The sequence below is a fragment of the Puma concolor genome, chromosome B3 (assembly GCF_028749965.1).
Source record: "Puma concolor isolate L17-30 chromosome B3, mPumCon1.1.hap2, whole genome shotgun sequence".
NCBI classification, from domain to species: Eukaryota; Metazoa; Chordata; class Mammalia; order Carnivora; family Felidae; genus Puma; species Puma concolor.
In genome coordinates, this window is record NC_141672.1 from 101,001,067 (window position 1) to 101,025,706 (window position 24,640).

General features: G+C 34.5%; 1 protein-coding gene across 1 annotated transcript in view; it reads right to left on the reverse strand.

Moving 5' to 3' along the window:
• The window catches only part of MNS1 (meiosis specific nuclear structural 1), a 48,330-nt gene that overhangs the window by 6,350 nt on the left and 17,340 nt on the right, over positions 1 to 24,640 (reverse strand). Inside the window, exons 3-8 of the mRNA XM_086710758.1 lie at positions 22,858 to 22,985; positions 14,662 to 14,764; positions 11,306 to 11,535; positions 10,502 to 10,718; positions 10,295 to 10,402; positions 2,306 to 2,563 (exon numbers count right to left, since the gene is read on the reverse strand). Coding sequence (XP_086566884.1) covers positions 2,306 to 2,563; positions 10,295 to 10,402; positions 10,502 to 10,718; positions 11,306 to 11,535; positions 14,662 to 14,764; positions 22,858 to 22,985 — 1,044 coding nt within the window. The remainder of the gene's footprint in view (positions 1 to 2,305; positions 2,564 to 10,294; positions 10,403 to 10,501; positions 10,719 to 11,305; positions 11,536 to 14,661; positions 14,765 to 22,857; positions 22,986 to 24,640) is intronic.

Genomic DNA, 24,640 nt, shown 5'->3' on the forward strand with positions numbered 1-24,640 from the left:
ATTTTTTTCGGTAATATAATATGGTACCATAAAGATATTTTCTCTTATGATTTTCTTAATAAGATTGTTTTCTCTAGCTACTTTATTATATGAATATAGTTTATAATATGTATATAAAATGTGTGCTAATTGACTTTTTTAAAATAAGATAATCTTTTTTATTTTTTTATTTTACAGAGAGAACACAAGCTGGGGAGAGGGACAGAGGCGGGGAGAGGGAGTGGGGGTGGGGAGAGAGAGAGAGAGAGAGAGAGAGAGAGAATATGAATATCTTAAGCAGGGCTCCATGCACAGCACAGAGCCCAATGTGGGACTCAGTGCCACAACCCTAGGATCATGACATGAGCTGAAATCAAGAGTCAGATGCTCAATTGACTGAGCCACCCAGGCACCCCATGTGCCAGGTGACTCTTCATGTTATCAGGAAGGCTTCTGGTCATCAGAAGTCCATTAGTTAAGTTTTGGAGGAGTCAAAAATTTTATGTGGATTTTTGACTGGGGTGGGGTTTGGGGGAGGTATCAGCACCCTTACTTATCCCCTATGTTGTTCATGGGTCAACTGTACTGCACAATTGGTAAATTATAACTACCAAATTCTATAAATGTACACTGTACATTTAAGAAATGTATTATCAGTATAATTTTATATATAATTGAGTGTTTTGGGAATCTATACCCCATTTTTTGTACTACACTAGAAAGTACCAGAATTAACTTGTATTTATTTTGGTTCTCTCACCAATACTCAACAGAATGTCTAGCAGATCAGTATCTATTGATTACAAGAATATCCTGAGATTTCTTTCTGCCTACCCATACTGGAAAAGATCATCATTAGGATATCAATTAACTTAATTCCAGCTCTGCCACTTACTTGCTATAAAACCCCGACCTACCTAACTCATAGAGTTGAAAGGTTAAGGTTATTTGCTTGAAATGAGCTTAGAATAGTTGAATGACATATGTAAAAGCTCAATAAATGTTAGTTGTTACACTACCACTTATATTAATTATTTTAAAATATTTACCCTATGCCTAATCTGTACTCTTCATATTTAGAGCGTTTATCTTTACAAAGCACTTATACGTTATCCTATTTGGTTCTTTTTTTTTTTTTTTAATTTTTTTAATATTTATTTATTTTTGAAGGAAAGAGAGACACAGTGTGAGTGGGGGAGGGGCAGAGAGAGAGGGAGACACAGAATCTGAAGCAGGCTCCAGGCTCTGAGCTGTCTGCACAGAGCCTGACGCGGGGCTCGAAATCACGAACCATGAGATCATGACCTGAGCCCAAGTCGGACGCTTAACAGACTGAGCCACCCAGGTGCCCCTCTTATTTGGTTCTTAAAGCACAACAATCTAGTGTGGCAGATTAAGTATTATTTCAGTTTTATAAGTCAAACATAAAATAGATAAATCAATGTGTCCAAAGGCACAAACCGAGTTCCATCTCCAACTCTTAAATCCATATTTCCAACTAAGAAATCAACCCCTGCGGCCTCAAAATCAATGTGGACAAAATGGAATTATATACCCCCTTGAAATCTATTTTTCTTTGTTTTCTTTAGGACATCACCCACTCACTCACTGAAGATGGAAGCAATAGTATTATTTAGTGGTAGTAGCAGGCATAATCCTGCTCTCACCTCTCCAGACCCTGCTAACTGGTCAGCAAGCCCCATCAAGTCTATCTCCCTAACATCTCTCACAGGGCCCCCTTCTCTATTTGCACAGGCTTTCCCCACCTATCATGGACTGATGGTAGTAATGTCCTAACTGATCTCCCTGTCTCTGGTCTCACTCCAGGCAGTACCCCCAGTACCACTACTCAAGTCATCTTTCCAAGTGCAGATCTTATCAGATAGCTTTCTTAATTCTTCAGTGGGTTCCCCTGGATAAAGACCACCTTCCTTAAAATAGCATCCAGGGCACTCATGATCTGTGCCCTGTCTACCACACCAAGATGCCCATACCTGTATAATTATTGTCACGTGTACCTGACATATCTTTACAATGATTGTTTTTATATATTTTCTTTAACCAAGACGATAAAATAAAATCATAGATGTCATAGACTTAGCTGTACATATGTTCTCAACACCAAACGGTGTCTAGCACATAGAAAGCATCAATAAATACATTCTAGATGCATAAATAAATGGTCAGAAAATGTCTATGCCATGTGACTAGTAAGCAGATATCTAACATCACCTGGCACATAAAAGGGTCTCAGTTAAATGCTGAGTGGATGAATAGATGAGCTGACTACTGTTCAGTGATAACAAAAATGAACACTTTTTCTTACTTTGTCTGCAAGGAACTGGTTGCGACGCTCTTCGATAAGCTTTTCCACAGCCCTCCTGTGTTCTAGCTGCTTCATTCTTTGCTTCTGAGCATTCAGCAGTTCTATTCGATCATCCTCAGCAAGCTTAGCGAGCGTAGCTTTTCTAAAGGTCTCCTCTTCCTCTTTTGCAGCCTGGAGTACTAGTTCCTTCAGGGCCATTTGTTCTAGAAAATCTTGTTTCAACTCCTTTTGCTTTCTTAATTTCTCTTCTGCTTCCTCCTAAACAACAATCCGTATAAACATTGATTCAGTAACTGTTTCTTTACAACCGATTTATAAAGAAATGATGGATAGAGTTTGGTTAAGTGCAGTGTTACAATATGAAATAAAGCCTGAAAAATTAAGCCTTTTCAAGATAACACTTTCCCTCACCCTGTTAACACTAGTTGGATAAAGGACATGTTACTTTGGATTGCCTTCTTTTATTTTTAAATTTTAATTTGTATCTATTTTGAAAGGAGCTGACATAAAAACTTTTTTGCATAACTGAGATCATTAAATCTGTGGTCTGTGAAATTTGTACCCACAAAGAATCATTCTAGAATCTTGCCTGAAATTATGATTCAAATTACTGGGAAATATTTTTCAGAATAATAATCTACAAGTGACAATCACAAGTTTTTCAGGAAAATTCAAATTTACCTGGAGTAGTTCAAATCTTTTCCTACAAGCTTTAATTTTCCTAACATTATGAAAAATTTCAAACATAACTGGAAAATAGAAGTTTACAGTGATCACTCATCTACCTAACACCTAGGTACTATTAGTAACATTTTACTATTTTTGCTTTATCATCTATCCAATTAGGACTGATACAATTCCTTCTCAACTGTAACCAGCCTTGCCTAATTCAAACACAATTTCCAGGAGGTAAGCCATATCCTCAAGGCAATCAAAATATTGCCTTAATAACAGCCGTTTGGTCAGGTTTCTTACAGGTAACAGAAGCTATAAGGGATTTACTATAGGCCAGCAGGTGGTATGAGAGAACTTCCAGGATGGCCAAGGAGCCAGCCACTGTCTTGGTTACCATCTGTCTTCGGTAGAGTTAACCATCATGGCTCAAAGTTACCATGATGATAACTCTACCAAAACTACTCCCAAAGACCCAGTCTTCTACATGTGACTATGACCTCATTTTGCCCACTTCTATCTTCACACCTTGAGGTGGAGAGTAACTTGGAAGATAACCTAGGTCCTATGAAGAATTCTAGCTAAAAGAAATGTGGTTTTAACTTTATAGCTTTTATAACAAAGTAAGACAAAAAAGTATAGGAGTGGATTTTAAGCCACCCAATCTGGAATATCAGCTGTTTGTTCCACCTATTTGTTAATTATCTTGAATGTTCCACTTCTTTTTCTTCACTTACCTCTATCTAATCTGTTCAAAACCTACCTCCTCCAGAAAGTCACTCTAATTCATACATCTCTCTCTTTTGGGCCTCTGATACCATTTATTTTTCCCATCATTAATTTTACTTCAGATACATGCATTATCTCCTCACTAAAAATAAATTCCTAGAGGGCATATTATTTCTTATTATTTTATTTATCTTATATATTATTTTCCTTTGGGATGCTGGGTACAGTGTTTTTATGATATTATAGTTTGTGTTCATCTCTATGTATTATATATAGAAGTCAGAAGGCTCACTGAAGGCAGATATTGTCTCAGCTTTGAATTCCTCCAGAGTTTATCCTAATACCTTGCACACAAAAAATACACATAGAACCAAATGAACTGTTGACATTTCCTGGCATCCATCTCCCATACAAATTTTAGTTTAATCCAATCAACGGTAAAGACATCTGACTAAAAATCAGGGAAATGTTAGCAAAACAAAACAAAACACCATTCACTGTATTTTTTTTCAACTAGAAAAATGTCCCTATACTCTTTGATATGCCTGGATCAGGAATATATATTAATGTAATATGAACTGCATAATTTTCCAAACTTTTCTACATTCTAAAGCCCATAATGTGGTTTGAGAAATAGCTGTTCACTGCAGGTTTGAAATAATTTGCTGAAAAAACTACTTTGAGCCTGGAAACTTTTAGAGGTATCTTGGTCTGGGTTCTCCTCTGAAAGCATAATCTTACACAAATATTTGCGTATACATATTTTATGAGAGAGAGAGAGATCTCAGGAAGCAGCAGTGAGGGAAAAGCAGAGAGAAATAGGGAAGGGAGAAAAGCCAACACGTGGGTACATCACTGAACTGGTTACTATGTGGGCAAGTGTGGCTTAATCCTGCCAGAATCTTGTGAGGAATGCATGAAGCTTCTTTCAGGTCTGTCCTCAAGGCTGACAGGAAGCATTTATCCCTTAATTCCTGTCCATTGTTGGCTGAGGGATGCCTCAGAGGGTGTTCACTCCCTGCCCCCACCAACAGCACCACCCATTAGGACACTGTCAACCACAGTCAGTGTAAACCCTCACAAGTGTTCTCCACAGCTGCCACTGAAATTAGAGGTGAGGCTAAGAGGGTATGAGGCAGGGCACAGCAAGCTTTTCACATGGGATATATCCTTAGTAATCTTATTTTGGCTTTTTCTACATTTTTTGAAATCACTATACTTTTAATGCAGAAAATAGTACCATTAAGATTGTCCCATTTTATAAGTATACAATTGAATGACCGTTCATTATTTTCTAATCTTTTTTCTTTACAGACCTTTTAGTCTTTCTAGTTTTGTTTTTGCTTTCCTTTTTAGTATGTTTTTCCAGAGTAAAAGCTTTACCACCCAATACTAAATAATTGGATTAATTAATTCTAATAGGTTTTCCTGATTTTGGTAAATTTCCACTTGTATCTTTATCATTTCCTTCCATATTCTTGCCCCATACTTGAATTTGTATTGTTTTTCTAAGTAACTGAGTTGGCTGCCTGGATAATTTTTTCTAATATTTCTTGTTAAAAATTAATTGCCTCAACTTTAAGATACAAAACAGGGGCGCCTGGGTGGCGCAGTCGGTTAAGCGTCCGACTTCAGCCAGGTCACGATCTCGCGGTCCGTGAGTTCGAGCCCCGCATCAGGCTCTGGGCTGATGGCTTGGAGCCTGGAGCCTGTTTCAGATTCTGTGTCTCCCTCTCTCTCTGCCCCTCCCCCGTTCATGCTCTGTCTCTCTCTGTCCCAAAAATAAATTAAAAACGTTGAAAAAAAAAAAAAAAAAAAAAAACAATTGCTGGCCAAATGGCTATCTTTAAAAAAAAAGATACAAAACAGACGAACATAAGGGAAGGGAAGCAAAAATAATATAAAAACAGAGAGGGGGACAAAACATAAGAGACTCTTAAATATGGAAAACAGAGGGTTACTAGAGGGGTTGTGGGAGTGAGGATGGGCTAAATGGGTAAGGGGAATTAAGGAATCTACTCCTGAAATCATTGTTGCACAAATGCTAATTTGGAGGTACATTAAAAAAATAAAATATAAAAAAAAATTTTTAAAAGATTAATTGCCTCAGAGATCAGTTTTATAAATCTGATAAGATTTTGATGTGTACTAATCTCATCCTCTAAATTACCTACAAATTTCCTCTTCAACCAATAATAACTGAAAATAATATTTTTAGATTTTCAGATAGAAGATGAAAATATTTGTCATTAATTTCTAGTGATGACAAATACCATTTCCCCTTGTATTATTCTGGTAAATTTTCTTTGGAAGTTTAATAGCTTTTAAAGTTATGTACTTCAGGGGCGCCTGGGTGGCTCAGTCAGTTAAGCATGGACTTTTGGCTCAGGTCATGATCTCACGGTTTGTGAGTTTGAGCCCCACGTTGGGCTCTGTGCTGTCAGCTCAGAGACCGGAGCCTGCTTCAGATTCTGCATCTCCCTCTCTCTCTCTGCCCTTCCCCTGCTTGCACTCTGTCTCTCTGTCTCTCAAAACTAAATAAAACATTAAAAAAATTTTAAAGTTATGTACTTCAATGCAATGTTACATAGAAGATTAAATGTTTATCCTGTAATACCCTCATTGTCAACTGTACCTTTCATCTATGATATCTGGGATTCATTTGATGTTCTATCTATCTGATGCTAACCTTGACTATTTGCTTCCCCTTGGTCCATGTATACCTGTTACACGTTCATCCATCATTTTATTCTTTTTTGGGTAATTTGATATGAACGGGAGAGGGGCAGATAGAGAGGGAGACACAGAATCAGAAGTAGGCTCCAGGCTCTAAGCTGTCAGCACAGAGCCCAACGTGGAGCTTGAACCCACGAACCACAAGATCATGACCTAAGCCGAAGTCGGACACTTAACCAACTGAGCCACCCAGATGCTCCTATATTTACATTCTTACATGCAGTAATCATTAAGAATATACACCCAACAGGGTTTTGATATCAATACATGGTAACTATTTCCTCCTCACTGATGAAAAAGTTTATCTAAAATGATGTTTTGTTATAGGTGAAAAATATTAAAAATAATGCTAATAACCAACAATCTATTGCATACTTGGCTATTCATGTATTTGTTGTATGAAGTCTTTGTTCAAACTTCTTGCTCATTAAAAAAAATAGTTCTTTATTATTCTATTATTGAGTTATAAGTGTTCTTTTTATATTCTGAATAAAAGGTTTTTGTAAGATACACATACAGAATACTATTTCCCAGATTGTGGCTTGCATTTACATTTTCCTAACGGTGTTAGGAAATTGTTAGTTTTGATGAAACCCAATGTGCAACTTTTTCCTTTATGGATCATGCCTTTTTTACTGTACCAAAAAAATCTTCACCCTTCTCAAGGTCGTAAAGACTTTCTCCTCTGTTTTCTTCTAGAAATTTTGTAGTTTCATCCTTTTTGTTTGTCACACTTATTTTGAGTTAGTTTTTGTATATAATGAGACAGAAAATAATAAACTGGAGGGTAGGGGAAATAGGAAGAGGTTGATAATGGGTACAAAGTTCAGCCATAGGGCCTGAAGATCTAATGTAAAATGTGGTGATTAAAGTGAATAACACTGTATTATATAAGTGAAATTTGCTAAAAGTCCAACTTAAGTGCTCTCTTCAAAAAGAAATTAAAAAAATAATTATGTGAGGTGATAGATGTATTAACTAGATGGGAGAATCATTCCCCAAAATAAACATATATCAAATCACCATAATGCTTTAAATATCTTACAAGTTTATATGTCAATTATACTTTAAGAAAACTGATAATAAAAGCCAGTTAACTTGAAAAACCTGAGGCAAGAGTGACCAAAAAAACAAAGAAACAAATTACCAATATCAGGAATGAAACATGGGATAGCATTGGAGACCCTGCAGACATCAAAAGGATAATAAGGGAACAGTATGAGTAATTCTACATACACGTTTGACAACTTAGACAAAATGGATCACTTTCCCAAATCACTAATAGTAACCAAATATGAAATAAGATCATTTGAATTAATCTATAACTATTAAGGACACTGAATTAATAATTTAAAGCTCTCAAAAATAAAACTCCAGGGCCAGATGGTTTCATTGGAAAAAACTACCAAACATTTTAACAAAGCATTAAAACCAACTTTACACAATCTTCCAGAAAACATAAGAGGAGGGAACACTTCTACATTTATTTTATGAAGATCATAATACCCTGATACCAACATGAAAACAGAAAACTAAAAAGCAATATTCCTCATGAATATGGATGAAAACATCCTTAGCATAATATTAGAAAATAGAATCCAGCCATATATTAAAAGACTTATACACCAATGCAAAGTGGGATTTATTCCAGTGATTAGACTGGTTCAATATTCAAAAAAAAATAAATGTAACCCACCAAAGTAAAGAAAAAACACACAACCTTATCTATAGATATAAATAGATATCTATATAGATAGATATAGATATCTATATCTATAGATATAAAAAAGCATTTGACAAACTTCATATCTCTTCATGATAAAAATCTTCAGAAAATAGGGTTAGAAGAGAACTTCCTCAACTTAATAAAGAGCATCTATCTACAGAACTACAATTAACAAAATGCTTTCCCTGAAGACAGACAACAAAGAAAGCTGATATCTATCTCATCACTCTTACTCATAACAGTGGTAGACAATGCTAGAAGTTTTAGCCAGAACAATAAGGCAAGAAAAGGAAATAAAAAGGATACAGATAAAAAAGAATTAAAACTGTCCCTATTCTCAGAAAACATAACTGGGTAGGTAAAAAAAAAAAAAAAAGAAAAACAACTCCTACAGTACTAAATGAATACAGCAAAGTTCTGAGATACAAGATAAATATAAAAAAAGTGAATTCACTAGTAATGAGTCCGTGGACACTGACATTAAAACTGAAATTCCATTTACAATTATTCAAAAAAAAGAAATATTTAATATAAAAACAAAGCACATACAGGATTTGTACGATGAAAACTATGAAAGACAAGAAAAAATACAAAGATGATCTAAATAAATGGAGAATTATACTATGTTCATGGACTGGTAGATTCAACAGTGAACACGTCAGTTCTCCTCAAATTGATACTTAGATTTAATGCAATTCCTCTCAAAATCCCAGAAGACTTACTTGTACTTAGAGACAAGATTATTCAAAAACATGTATGGAAAGGCTGGGGTGCCTGGGTGGCTCAGTCAGTTAAGTGTCCGACTTCGGCTCAGGTCATGATCTCGCGGTCTGAGTTCAAGCCCCGCGTCAGGCTCTGTGCTGACAGCTCAGAGCCTGGAGCCTGTTTCAGATTCTGTGTCTCCCTTTCTCTCTGACCCTCCCCCGTTCATGCTCGGTCTCTCTCTGTCTCAAAAATAAATAAACATTAAAAAAAATTTTTTTAAATATGTATGGAAAGGCTAAAGCAAATTTGAAGCCTTATATAGCTACAGTAACCAAAACTGTCTGGTATTGGTGGAGGAACAGATACGTAGATCAACAGAACAAAATAGAGATCCCAGGAACAGATCCATACAAATATACTTAACTGTGTTTTAATAAAGTTGCAAAAGCAATTCAATGTAGGATAGAAAATCTTTTCAACAAATGATGTAGAGCAACTGAATATCTAAAAGCAAAAACCGTTGACCTAAGTTTCACATCCCACACAAAATATTAACTGAAAATAGATCACAGACTTAAATGGAAAAGGAAAAAAGTTTTAGGAAAAAAAGGAGAAATTCTTCAGGATCTAAGCAAAGACTTCCTAGAATTGATACCAAAGTATGATCTAAAAAAAATGAAATTAGCAAATTGGACCTCAGAGAAACTGAAAACATTTGCTTGGAAGAAGACCCTGTTAAAAAGATAAAAAGACAAGCTATAGACCAAGAGAAAATATATGAAACCCACATACCTGACAAATGACTAATATCTATAATACATAAAAAACTCTCAAAACTCTACGATAAATTAACAACACAATTAGAAAACTGGCCAGTCATCTTGACTTGTGGTCAAGGTTTTTGATGTTGTTGAACACCATATCCTGGGGTTTTCGGACTACTTATTCTATATATTAATGAGAAGGGATACTGAAATCTTGAACTGTAATTATGGATTTGTCTCTTTCTCCTTTCAGTTTTACTTCATGCATTTTAAACTTTATTTAGGTTCATCCACCCTTTAGGACTTTTATATCCTCTAGATGAATTTACCATGATTTCCAACACCACTTGCTTTTGATTAATGTTTAGTATATCTCTCTCCATCCTTTTGTTTTTAAACTATATGTCTTCATATTTAAATTGTGTGTCTTATAGATAACACAGTTGAATCATACTTTCTATGCAGTTTGTGGACTGTTACCTAGGTATGACTTTTTTATCCAGCCTGAAAATTTCTCTTTTAATTGCAGTGATTATGCTATTTACACATAATGTAATTATCAATATGGCTGGGTTTAAATCTACTATTTTTCTATTGCTTCATCTCAAAATGATACTCTTCTCTATGTTAATCATTCTTTCCATTTACAAAACTTACTTTTAGTTTCATCTTATGTATTTCAGCTTGTTCTTCCTGGTATAATTCTTGTCTCACTTGTTCCAAATCTTCACGTTGCCGCAGCATTTCTTCCAATTTCTGAGTCAGCTATCAAATTTTTAAAGAAACACACAAACATTAATAAGAAACAAATTCTATATCAAGTATTTCTGAATTTCTCCATTGTTAAAGTGGCTATTTTAATACCATATTCTGAAGCTGCAGCCTTTTTTCCTCATTTTCTTGAACTTTTGCCATTCGATCTTCTTCTCTTTGTTGCTGCATGTTGGCAAACTCTATGATTTTTCTGTTTTCTTCTTCCATCTCCTCACGTTTCTTTTTTCTCCAGAGAGCCTGCTCTTTCTGAAACTCTTCTATGTACCTTCGAGTTACATTCATTTTTTCTAACTTTTGTTGTCTTTCCCTAAAAAAGCAATAGTTGAGTACAGTTTAATAGTACAAGAAATAATATAAATATAAAAATGTGTCATTTCCTTCAGTTGATAATGTGGGAAAAAACAGCCTTTCTATTTATAGTTTATTCATTCATTCATACCACAAACATTTTGAGTGTCCACTATGTACTGCTAAATATAATGACAGGTATGAATTTTCCAAGTAAAATACTACTTATACCTTTCCTCTAACCTATTAATGAAGTTTTATGCCTCTCACTTCAGAAAGGCACCAACCTGTTTACATAAGCCTAGCAGTACACTACACTTCAGTTGTCTAGCAAAGAAATGATCAGAAGACAAGTCCTCTGACACGATATGGGCACATTTAAGGAAAACAAAGGTTTAATCATTGTTACTTAATAAGCATTTGTTACCAGATTATTATAATGCTCACAAAGATAAACAGGAGTTGGACTCCGTTTATGTGATCGTAATACTTCCTGAAGACTTCGTATGTATTCAGCACTGTTCAGGTGCTTCTCCTCTTCACAACAAGCCTGACATAAATCTCATCTCAATTTTTAGGCATGTAAAGAAACTGGGATAAACTTACAATTGATCTTCTTCATAGATTTTCCTAACAATTTCATCAATCATGAGTTTCTCTTTCAGTAACTGCTCATAAGCTTCCTGCTTTTTCCTTTCTTGTTCCTCAAGTTGTTTCTCCAAGTCAAGATAATACTGTGCTTTTACTTTATTCCGTTTGTTCTCTGCAGCATTCTCTTCCTTTATTGCTCTCTCGTGTTCTTCCATCATGATTTTGGCTATTTCAGCATCACGTTTCTGTTATGAAAACAAAATTCATCTTTCTACTTTCAAATGTGAGTGCAGTCTGATAGAATATTTCAAAACAGGTGAAATTGAATATTATAAAGTGTACTGCATAAAATATTTTCATCTGTCCAGGTAAATGCAAAGGTAAGTCACTGTTACTTGAAGGGTTTGAATGATGAGTCAAACCCTAAAGGTGCTTTCCCATTCCTTCAAGTAGATCTCAAGGAAATACAAGATAAGTGTAACTAATAACTCCATGTGTGAGAAAATTAGAAAAACTCCGCATTTGAAAAACAGCAAAAATTTGAAAAAATTTGAGGTACTTTATTAATAACTGTTTTTATTTTTTTTTTTAATTTTTTTTTCAACGTTTTTTATTTATTTTTGGGACAGAGAGAGGCATAGCATGAACAGGGGAGGGGCAGAGAGAGAGGGAGACACAGAATTGGAAGCAGGCTCCAGGCTCCGAGCCATCGGCCCAGAGCCTGACGCGGGGCTCGAACTCATGGACCGCGAGATCGTGACCTGGCTGAAGTCGGACGCTTAACCGACTGCGCCACCCAGGCGCCCCTAATAACTGTTTTTAAAAAAAAAAGCAGTAGTAATCTTTTCCTTTTATTTAAAAGTCATGTAGGCAATTTTTAGCTCCATTATGTATCAGCTGCCCTTTACAGTAAGGATTGTACTCTTTTTCAGACAAGTCTCCTATTAACCAGCTCTGAGCAACTCTGAAGTTTCTCTCAGCCTAAACTTTCTTTCTTGCCACCAGCCTTTGAAGTCTCTCATTTCTCATTTATTAAATGCCCTTTATAATCACTTTAACTTAAAAGAGTCACATATATCATTGTGCCTGTTTTCTGTAGCTTTTAATTCACTCATTGAAGACCATTCCCTGAGTTAGAGACAATCTTACTTCTTTTTTTTAATTTTTTTTTAACGTTTATTTTTTTATTTTTGAGACAGAGAGAGACAGAGCATGAATGGGGGAGGGGCAGAGAGAGAGGGAGACACAGAATCGGAAGCAGGCTCCAGGCTCTGAGCCATCAGCCCAGAGCCCGACGCGGGGCTCGAACTCACGGACCGTGAGATCGTGACCTGAGCTGAAGTCGGACGCTTAACCGAGTGAGCCACCCAGGCGCCCCGAGACAATCTTACTTCTTAACTAGGTTAAACCTCTTATTTGTTTTGAGCATTTTTAAATCACTTAACAAAATAAGTTGTAAATTAAATATACTGAGGCAATTTTTATTACCCTCGACCATTATGATCACATACCAAATAGCATCAAATAGACAAGAAAAGATTAAAATGCGAATGTGAATGCCATTCCTAATCTAATTGAGGCTTTTAACATATACACTATGAATATGACTTGACCAAAATTTTTTCTTTTCTACTTTCTTAGTACGTGTTGTATTGGGTTCTTTAAAAAAATGTGAAATGACAAAAACATTTATGTACACACTGCCACACACTTAATAGACATACAATGTTCTCATTTCACAGATTTAAGAAGACTAAAGCTCAGACAGAGCCCATATTGGCACCTAGGTATCTCAACACCTAGTCAAATTGTAGGACTATTTGACTTTAATTTTTGTGGACTCACTTTATTTAGAAAATAGTGGCAATTCTTTCAGGAGTCAGACTTAAATGTACAACTACCTGGAAAAACTTCAATGATCAGAATAAAACTGCAAACTACTGGTCAAAGAGTACACTGTTTATGTTCTACTTTTTGTTTTTAATTTTATTTATTTTGAGAGAGAAAGAAAGAGAGAACATGAGGGGAGGAGCAGAGAGGGAGAGAGAAAATCTCACAAAGATGTGGGGTTGATCTCACGAAGCATGAGATCATGACCTAAGCCAAAATCAAGAGTTGGACCAACTCTAGCTCAGCTTAACTAACTGAGCCACCCAGTTGCCCCAGTTCCACTTTATTTTTGAAAGGGTAGAAAAGAACTACATGGCTTAGGAAATGAGGTCTCCTCATGCTCTCCTACCACCTGCCACGTGAAAGGCAATCCCAGTTAACAGCATGCTGTGCAACCCTTCAGACTTTTCCTATACTAACACACATGCATGCACATCACTGTGGCCAGCATCTATTCTTATGAGATGCCTATGTTGCATTGTGCTGGTTAAGTATTTTGATATTATTCCTCTAATTGTATGTGTGCATCAACATATATGTGTTGATATATATACACATATGTTAATATACAGTTTTTAAAAAATAAAGACGGTCTGTGATGTGTATTTCTCTCCAACTTGATTTTTCTGCAACTTGTTTTTTTTTTCTTTTTAACCTAAAATATAACTTTAAAAGCCACAACATTTACCTCTACCTCTTCTCTTTAATAGCTTATAATCCTTGAAAGGGATCCAAGAGAGAGGAAACTCTACAACCAAAATGCTTTACGTATTAATAGAGAAACGAGAGAAAAGATTGTGTACTATTGCAATCAGACCTTTTCATCTATGTCTAGCCTTTCCAGGGGACCATGAGGGCTCAAGTGATGGTGTGCACACTGCTTTTCAGAATTAACTCAATAAACCCTATTTTACATTTACTGTAGCACCACTAGTGAGTGTGTCTAAAACTCCTTTGCCCAGGAGTAACTCTTGCCCTGAATCTGGCAGTATGTCAGGAGTTAGAAAAGGGAATAAACATAGAGGAAAAAGATAAAGAGATAGCTACTTACAAAACATGAAAGTTTCCTGCTTAAAATTATAAAATACTTCACTTTTTAAAACATTTAACAAATGAAAAACCTAGTAACATTCTAAAATGAATTGATCACACTAACAACTTGTACTGTATTGGTTTGTCAAAGAATTATCAGTCAGAGACCACAAAGAATGCTCAGACTTACTGAGTATAGCTATTCATTCTAAACAGCAACCACATTCTTTGTGTCTCTGAAAGGCTCTAATATTAAATTAAACAAGGCTCACTATTGAATAATTTCTGAGTTTCTATACCTTAAGGATCTGAAAAGCATAAAAGTATTTAAGAAATCTAGCAGTGTAAATTCTTCATAGTATGTAGCAATTTTCAAAAAATTGGTCTATTGTTGATTTTCTAAATGAAGCTAAAAATATAGAAAACATAATGACCAGAAACATGATTACCATTTGCTCATGTTTAATGGCATCCTTCTCTGCAATCTGAGCTGCCCTTTCTTTATTCATGTAAGCTGCTTTTAATTTCTTCTCCAATTCTCTGAGCTCAATACTGTTTTAAAAAAAAAAGACAGAAATTTAAAATTGAGGACCACATTTTCATCTTAAAAATCTGTACCTGAAATTTAAAATAATTTTTTTCTAAATGTATATTTATATTAAATATCTTGAAAGTAATACTCTTTTCTCTCTTCATCCAAAGAAAAATCAGAATGAAAATGAGGCATTATAATTAATTTTCCAGACAAACAACTGTTTTATTTCCAATAATCACCACTAAAAATCTTTTTGCCAGTGCCTGACTCAGAGAAGATGCTTTAGCAATATTGGTTAAAATTTCTGTCCAGCTACCGACACTATTGAGCTACAAGAACTATAGTGGAAGGGTTGTAAACACTCTGAAAGCCATGACTATTTTTTGATGATTAATGATGGAGAGGAATGACCATGGGTAAGTTTGCTTCACTTCTCTGGGCTTGTTTACTTACCTGTTAAAAATGAGGATCGCCCTCAGAAAACCTCTGAACTGCTTTTCAATCTATCCCTTCCCTAACTATAGTGGAAAATAATATGCCATACACAACTTTTCATTTTAATGTGCCAGTCATATTTCTGAATATGAGAATTCTGAGTCGGAAGGGTACTTAGATGTCACTTAGAAGCACATCTTGGGGCACTGGGGTGGCTCTATAAGCTGAGCATCTGATTCTTAATTTCAGCTCAGATCATGATCCCAAGGTCATGGGAGCCCCCGTGTGGATCATGGAGCCTGCTTAAGATTCTCTGTCACCCTCTCCCTCTCCCCTTCCTTGACTTGTGCATGCTGTTTCAAAAAATTAAGTTAAATTAAAAAAATTTTTTTAAAGCACATCTTAATTCTTACTAGAACAGAGGCACTCACCTAATTATAAACAATTTAGAAGTACCCTAAACCTCCAAAGAGATAATCATGGGTAGGGAAGAGAGCTATTCTTGGTGTTGTGATGTGTCCTTCTTGCCCTCACTGTTGTAGTTGTAAATGTATGGGACACAAGATTGTCTTCTTTCATAAAAGTAATAATATAAGTGAGGATTAAGTTTCTAGGTTAGTCCACATATTTTACTCTAAGGAGCTGACATATTTACAAGAGTTTTTGTTGGATTAGAGTTAGGTACTAATATTAGTAAGCCAATGTACATACCCAATCCCAATTTATAATATTACCTCTCCAAAACAAAGTGCATCAAGTTCCAAACAACTAACATGTAAATAAATGACTTTCATTTGAAGGACAAATGCACAGATTTCTACTGGATATATACCTAGGAATGAGATTTCGGAGTCACAGGGTAGGCTGTATTCAAATTTCATAGAAAATGCCAGCTTTCCATGCTCTGTACAGAGATTTACACTCATAGTGCTTCAGTACTCCCACTGCTACACATCCCAGCAACACTTTTTAGTCATGTCATTCTTTTTCATTTTAACCACTCTTGTGGGTAAAATATCACTGTGGTTTTGTTTCCCTAATAAAATGAAACTCAGACCTTTTCATATGTTTGAATCATTTCTGTGAAGTCATTCATCTTCTGTGAAGTTTTTGTTCAAGAATTTTTTGCCCACTTTTAGACTAAATTGTCTACTTCTTGTTACAGAAGAGTTCTTTGTATGTTCTTAATATAAGTCTCTTGTTAGTTACAATCATTGCAAATATCTTATTCCAGTCTGTACTTACTCTTATAGCTGTTTCTTTAGATGAAGAGAAGTTTTCTAATTCACCCATCTGTTTCTTCATTGTCAATGACTTATGTGTCATGTTTTAAGAAATGTTGCCTACTGCACAGACATAAAGTTATTTTCTTTTGTTAGTCTCTCAAAATTTTGTTTCACCATTGACTTTTAGACTATAATCATTCAAGAATTGAATTCTGTGTGTAGAATGAGGTAAAAAAATCAAGTTCATTTTTGTATATATGGCTATTTAATTGATGCAGTACCATTTTATAAAAATGTCCATTTCTGAATGTTCTGCACTACCATTGTAGTGCCAGGGATTTGCAGTGTCATAAAGTTTAAGTGTGTATATATGCATGGATCCATTTTTTAATATCCCATCCCATCGTTCCTCAACTGGGGTTCCATAAGAGAACTAAGCCTCACAGAAAACGGAGTCTATATTTTAATTCTCTCATAGACAGTACATAGCAGGCATTGTTTTAGATCCACAGGAAGTAAGTTAATTCATTACAGATGCCGTAGGCCATTAGGGTTTAAATTTTCTGGTTGAAAAGATCTGCTCCATCCTATTTCATAAATCCATTTGTTTATTCTGTGCTAAAACCACAATATCTTAATTATTACAGCTTTATAATAAGTATTCATATCCTAAAGAATATGTCTCCAATTTTGGTCTTCTTAAAGATTGTCTTAGCCATTCTAGGTACTTTGCATTTCCATATACATTTTAGAATAAGCTTGTCAAATGTCATAATAAACAATACTGGCTGAGATTCTGATTAGGATTATCCTGAATTTATAAATCAGTTTGACATGTTTACAATACTGAGTCTTCAATTTTATAAACATGGCACATCCTTCCAATTATTTAGGTTTTTAAAAACTCTATTGATAATAGTTTTTTTTCAGTGTTGAGGTTTTATACCTCTTTCATTAGTTACTTACTTTTATATGCTCTTGTACAAATTATTTTAAAACTTTCATTAATTGTTGCTAATTTACAGAAATACAATTAATGTTGTATATTGACTTCACATCCAACAACACTGCTGAACTTACTCTTATAATTTATACATAGATTCTTTGGATTCTCTAGATACACAATCATATCATCTGGTAATAATAAAAGTTCTATTTCTTTACTGCCAATCCTAACAACTTTCATTTACTTTTCTTGCCTTATTGCACTGGCTAGTGTCCCCAATACAATTATTAAGAGAAGTTGTTATAGCAAGCATTCCTGTCTTCTTAATATAAGTAAAGTGTTTAATGTTTGCCATTAACTATGATGTTACTGTAAACTCCTTTTATTCCTAATTTGCTAATCCTCTTTTAATCTTAGAGTGATGTTGATTTCCACCAATTGTTTTTTTCTGCTCATACAGTTTTTCTATTATATTCTGTTCATCGGATGAATTACACTTACTGATTTTCTAATGTTAAAACAACTTTGTATTCTTAGAATAAGTTAAATTTAGTCAGATTTTTATCTTTCTCACACACTGTTGGAATTGATATTAACTAATTTCAGATTACAGTAGCTAAACTCAAGAGAAAAATTAGTCTATAAGGTTCTTACCCTACTCAGATACTGATCTGATTACAATCAATTGGAAAGTGTTTCTTCTTTTCCCACTCTGCAAAACTATGTGAGATCAGGGTTATTATTTGAATGTTTGGTAAAATTCACCAACCACCTAGCTATGTAGGTTTCTTTGTGAAAAAGGTTAATTATAGGTGTAATATCTTTAAAAGTTATAGAAACATTTATGTTTCTGTTTCTACATATGCCAGTTTGGTAAATAGTTCTATTTAAGAATTTATCTAATTTTCAAATTTATTTGTATCAAATTATTCACAATATCTTGCTATGATCTAGTAAACATTTGTATGATCTACAGTGATATCTTATCATCCATTCCTAAAATTGGTTATTTATGCATTCATTCTCTTTTACACTATACCATTCTGACCAGAGGTAATCAATTTTATTAGCCTTTTTAAAGGCACAATTCTTGGCTTTGATTCTACCTTATGTTTACATTCTAATTCATTTGTTTCTGCTCTTATTATTCTCTTCCTACATTCTTTTTATAATCATTCCAGATGGAAATTTGCTGTATATTCTCTAATATCCAGATGGAGCCTTCATTTCTAATAGTCATTTCAGATTATAAATTACTCTTGAGCAACAGCTTTAGCTAAACCCCATAAGTTTGAGGGTTTTCATATTATAATTTTTTATTGTGGTACAATACAAAAAATAAAAATTTGCCATTTTTAACTATTTTAAGTGTACAATTCAGTGGTGTTAGTTGCATTCACAATGTTCTACAACCATCATCACTATTTCTAAAACTTTTCATCATTCGAAATAGAAATGCTGTACTCATTTAAGCAGTAACTTCCCATTCCTCTCTTTTCCTAGCCTCTGGTAATCTCTAACTACTTTTTGTCTCTATAAATTTACCTGTTCTAGTTATTTCACATAAGTGGATTTAAACAGTATTTATCCTGTTGTGTCTGGCTTACTGCACGTAACATATTGCTTTCAAGGTTCAGCCATATTGTAGCATGTATCAGAACTTCATTCCTTTTCATAACTGAATGATATTCCACTGTATATACATACCAAAGTTGTTGATGGACAACGGGGTTGTTCCTACCTTTTGCTATTGTGAATAATGCTGCATTAAACATTAATGTACAAATATCTGATTAAGCCTCAATTTTCAATCCTTGTGGGTATCTACCTAGATAGATCATATGGCAGTTCTATATTTAACTTTTTGAGAATCGTCAAACTATTTTCCACAGTGCTTGCACCATTTTATGTTCCTACCAGCAATGTCCAAGGGTTCCAATTTATCCACATCTTCACCAGCATTTACTTTCCATTTTTTTATTAAAGCTATCCTATCAATTTCCCTAATGACTTAATGATGTTGAGTGTTTTTTTCATGCGCTTATTGCCCCTTGTCTGTCTTCTTTGGAGAAATCTCTTAAGTACTTTGCCTATGTCCAAACTGTTGAATTGTAGGAATCATTTAAATATTCTGGATATTAAATTCTTTTTTTTTTAAGTTTTTTAATGTTTATTTTGAGAGAGAGAGAGAGAGAGAATGGACAGGGAGGGGCAGAAACAGAGAGGGAGACACAGAATCTGAAACAGGCTCCAGACTCCGAGCTATCAGCACAGAGCCTGATGCAGCCATGAGATCATGACCTGAGCAGAAGTCAGACACTTAAATGACTGAGCCACCCAGGTGCCCCAAGGATATTAAAATCTTATCACAGATGTAATTTGCTTTTCTAGTCTGAGTTGGTTAGGAGTTATGTGTAACAGAGATGAGCATCTTGTGTCAATCCTACAGGTAGCTACCAGGTAGGTTCAAACATACATACATAATAATTTTCTAATAACATCTGATCTGCTCTCCTCTCTCCAGAATGAGGGACAGATACTCACAATATGGGCTCCTACTTTCAAGCCTGCCTTAGAACTGGGAGAGGATGGAGCAAGGACAAATGAAAAAACTACAAAGCTTTGCTGCCATTTTTAAGTTGCCTTTTTCTTGATTCAGCATTCACTTGGTTGCTATGAACCTTTGACTGTTCGAACTGTACTGCCATCAGGAACAAAGTGGCTATGTGTTTAATAAAGGAAGCCTATCTCTGTCTCCTCTTTGAGCCAGTGTTTGCTAAACTTAACTATCAATTATATATGAGATACTTGTTTTTGCTTTTATAAAACTATATATTAACTATATAGTACATGTATAGCTGCTAATTATGTAATTATAAATTGTATAATTAATCATATAATTAAGCATAATAATTTTAAATCACTGAAATTATTAATCACACATATAATTACTGATCTGTGGTATAATTTTAAAAAAGACTTCTAAAAATAGGAAGTGACTAAAAAAATAAAAAAATAAAAATAGGAAGTGATTGTCCCATCTCAAGGTAAAAGCAGTGATAAAATTAAACTGTCTTTTAAATATTTTCTTGGATTAAAAAATCATGTGTTCAAAGATCAAATAACAAAGAATCTCATGACTTTCAAAGTCAATTATTTTCAAAATAAATGTCAATGAGCCTTAAAATTTACCTTGGGTTTTAAAAATTCATTTCTTTTAGATTTAAAGAGGCTAATCTTACTATACATGGTTTTTAATCACTTAGGATGTATTTTGAGTACCACTGCAAACATTTCCTTGATTTGAGAATTGCCAATTTGCAGATGAAAACACTGATCAGAAAACTGGTCCCTTACTGCACGTCAGTCACAATTCCATCATGGCTTATGCACAAAATTAAAAACTCTTAGCAGTTTTGACACTGCTAAGAAGTAGCATACGCTATTTGAAAAAGCACTCAGCTGAATGACTTCTGCCTTAAATTTGAAGAAAATTTTCAAAAATATAGCATTCTAGATGGGCCATTATTTTCTTTCAGCCCTTTCAATACATGGACTTCTCATTTTCACTGTTACTATCAAAATCGAGTTGTACTTCTGATTGTTGCTCCTTTGAACGTAATAGTCTTTTGAGGGGCTGCTTTTGTGATTTTCATAGTTTTATTTATTGTTGGATTTCAGAAGTTTGACTAGGATAAGTACAGGTATAGTTTTCAACATTTGTTGTGTTTTAACCTGTGGCTTTATGTCTTTTATCATTTTTGGACATTCTTGGCCAATATCTCTTCAAATACTGTTTTTTGCATCATCCTCTTCTATTTCTACTACCAGAACTAAAATCATACATCTGTTAGAATTTCCATCATAGCCCTTATCTCTTTCAAGCTTTCTTTTGTATTTTTCTATCTTTTTGTCTCTCTGTGCTTCATTCTGGATATTTTCCACTGGCCTGCTTGCACATGGCTCTCTTCATCTGTTTCTTTCTAATAAAATCAAATTGAATTCTGTATTAGTGAAGTAAAACATACACGAAGGTGCAAAAATCTTAAACATAAAGTTCATCAAAATGTTGAACACCTTGCCATATGCTTATTGGCTAAGCTCTGCTTCAGTTTTCTTAACTCTCAGCCATACTTTTGGAATCAGCAAAGCTTCCAAAAGAAATGCAGCTTCAAATGCCAAGCTTACCATTCAGGTTTTCTTCTTTCCCAGATCTGGCTTTTATACTTTCTCCAGATAACCTGTTCTCAGAGGGAGCAATTATTGGAATCACTTTGTCTAAAAATTGCTAGAAGTAGAAAGTTCCTCCATTTCATTTTTAGATCAGTGAATTAGACAAAAATATGATGAAATATTTGTTTCATCTTCAGATAACATAAAACCACAAGGGATAGCTCATATGATTGGAGAATTAATGTCCAAAAAGACGGTTTGCGACTAGAACAATACGAAGACATTAGTGGCAATTTTAAATCTTTAAGAATTAGTAAAAGAATTTGATAAAAGTTGTAGACCCAGAAAAACACACATGGGTACATCTGTCAAACATATAAATATAAATTAATGAAGTTTAGAATCCCTGAGGGTCACCCATGGGTCATATAATATCCTACAGGAAGTTTGGCTCAGTTAAGATAAAATGTAACAATTATCAAAGTAAATAAATTTCTATTATATTCAACTATGTAAGTATAGGTGTGACATGGCTGCTCCTAATAAGTAATTCTGTCTTAGGCAACATTAAGAAACATATTTTAGAACAATGTGGTTAACAGTCCCTCTACTAGGGGTATTAAGCAATACCCTGGAGCATTACACATAATTATGGGGGTAATATTTTGTTAAGGACCAATAATCATGTAAAGTGTATCTACAGAAGAGAACCAGGATGGTGAAGCTTGAAATTATACTATATGTGAAACAAATGAAGGAATGAAGGATGTTTAACTTATAGAATAAAACATTTATGGGATTCATAAATATGAAAGGATATCCTAAATAAGCACTAAATTTGTTTGTTTTTTATTAGATAGCAAAAATGAGATAAATTCATGAAAGTTACAAGGAAATTAATTTTGAAACAATATGGGGGAAAGATATTCAGAGTTACAGCTGAATGAAAATAGAAGTTCTATGGCAATCACTAGAGGTGTTGACCCATAGCTGACCAGCCACTTTCCAGTAATACTGGGCTGGAAAATTAAATTATGTAAGGTTTCACTTAAGAGTAGGATTCATGAGTCTATTTTTTAGGTCATTTAAAAAATTACATTTAGAGGAAAGATAAGAAACTGATATTTATTTTCACCTTAAACACTACTTTGAATACAACTTCTTTTCTCAAATGAATATATACAGGACTTAAAGCAATAAGCATTTCCAGACAAAATATTAACTAAGTGCAATGATACAAAGAAAGAAATTTCACTTTCAGGTGCCAAGCACAACATAAATAGTTTAAAGGCAAAAACAAAATAACTGAAATTTATAAAAGCCAAGATACCTGTTTTCTCTTACTTGTTGCCTCATCTTTTCATCCTTTAGACTTTCATGTTTTAGTTTGGCCAATTCCATAGCCAATTTTTCTTCTTGTTCAATCTGAAGTTCCCTCAATCTTTTGTTTTCTTCTGCCTGAATTTTTTTAAAAAAGAAACTTCAATTATTTGTCCTTCAGAATCAGATATATTTTTTCCTCAAGGAAGACTCTGTTTTGTAACAGAAAACTTCAAGTGCCTTCGGAGCAACAACCATTTGTGTTTTATTTTAAAATACAAAACGCTATTTCAATCAACACTTTCCCAAACGTTTTACCATAGAAAATGTCAGACATCTTAAGTAGTAAGAATATTAAAATACACCCTCAGGTAGCATCACTCATTTTCAATAACTACCAATATTTTGTCCACCTTTTTTCTTTGCTCTTCTACTCCAATTTCATTTTTTTTCCTTTGTTCTTTTTTGCGAGACTATTTATTTTTTTTTTTAATTTTTTTTTTCAACGTTTATTTATTTTTGGGACAGAGAGAGACAGAGCATGAACGGGGGAGGGGCAGAGAGAGAGGGAGACACAGAATCGGAAACAGGCTCCAGGCTCTGAGCCATCAGCCCAGAGCCCGATGCGGGGCTCGAACTCCCGGACCGCGAGATCGACCGCGAGATCGTGACCTGGCTGAAGTCGGACGCTTAACCGACTGCGCCACCCAGGCGCCCCTTGCGAGACTATTTAAAACATATCCTAGATATGTCATTACCATATAAGTAATTCAGTATTGATCTCTACCTGATAAGAATTTCATCTCATATAACAACCATACCATTAACATGTCTAAATAACAGTTATTCCTTAGTAAGGTGTAGTCCATTTTCAGGTTTTCCCAATTGTCTCAAAGATGCTTTTAGTTTGCTTTTTCAAATCAAAATCCAAACAAGGTCCACATGTGGCATCTAGTTATTAGTTCTCTTAAGTCTCTTTCCTTCTGTAATAGTCCATCCCATACACACATTTTCCCCCCAAGCCATTGATTTGTTGTAGAAATTAGTACATGTAGCCCATAGAATGTCCTACATTCTGAATTTGACTGATTGCTTCTCCAGGATACCATTTAACTTGTTTCTCTTTTGTATCATGGGTAAAATGGTAGAAGAATCTAGAGGCTTAACTAGATTCTGTATTTAGAAGGAATAAGCACATGAAAAGATGTTCACAATCATTAGCATTCAAGGAAATGCAGATTAAAATTACAACGACAGATCACTACAAACCTATTACAATGGCTAAAATGAAAAATAATGGCAAAACCAAATGTTGGTGAGAAATTGTTTGCTGGGTGGGAATGTAAAATGATAGAGCAACTCTGGAAAACAGTTTGGTAGTTTGTTATAAAGCTAACATACAATTACCATATAACTCAGTAACCTTACTCTTAAGCATTTATCCCAGAGAAATGAAAACTTATGTTTATTTAAAAACCTGTATCCAGAATTGGACCCAAAAATGTATGGCTAACTCATCTTTGACAAAGCAGGAAAGAATATCCAATGGAAAAAAGTCTCTTTAACAAATGGTGCTGGGAGAACTGGACAGCAACATGCGGAAGAATGAAACTAGACCACTTTCTTTCACCATTCACAAAAATAAATTCAAAATGGATGAAGGACCTAAACGTGAGACAGGAAACCATCAAAACCCTAGAGGAGAAAGCAGGGAAAAACCTCTGTGACTTCAGCTGCAGCAATTTCTTACTTGACACATCTACAAAGGTAAATTAAAAGCAAAAATAAACTAT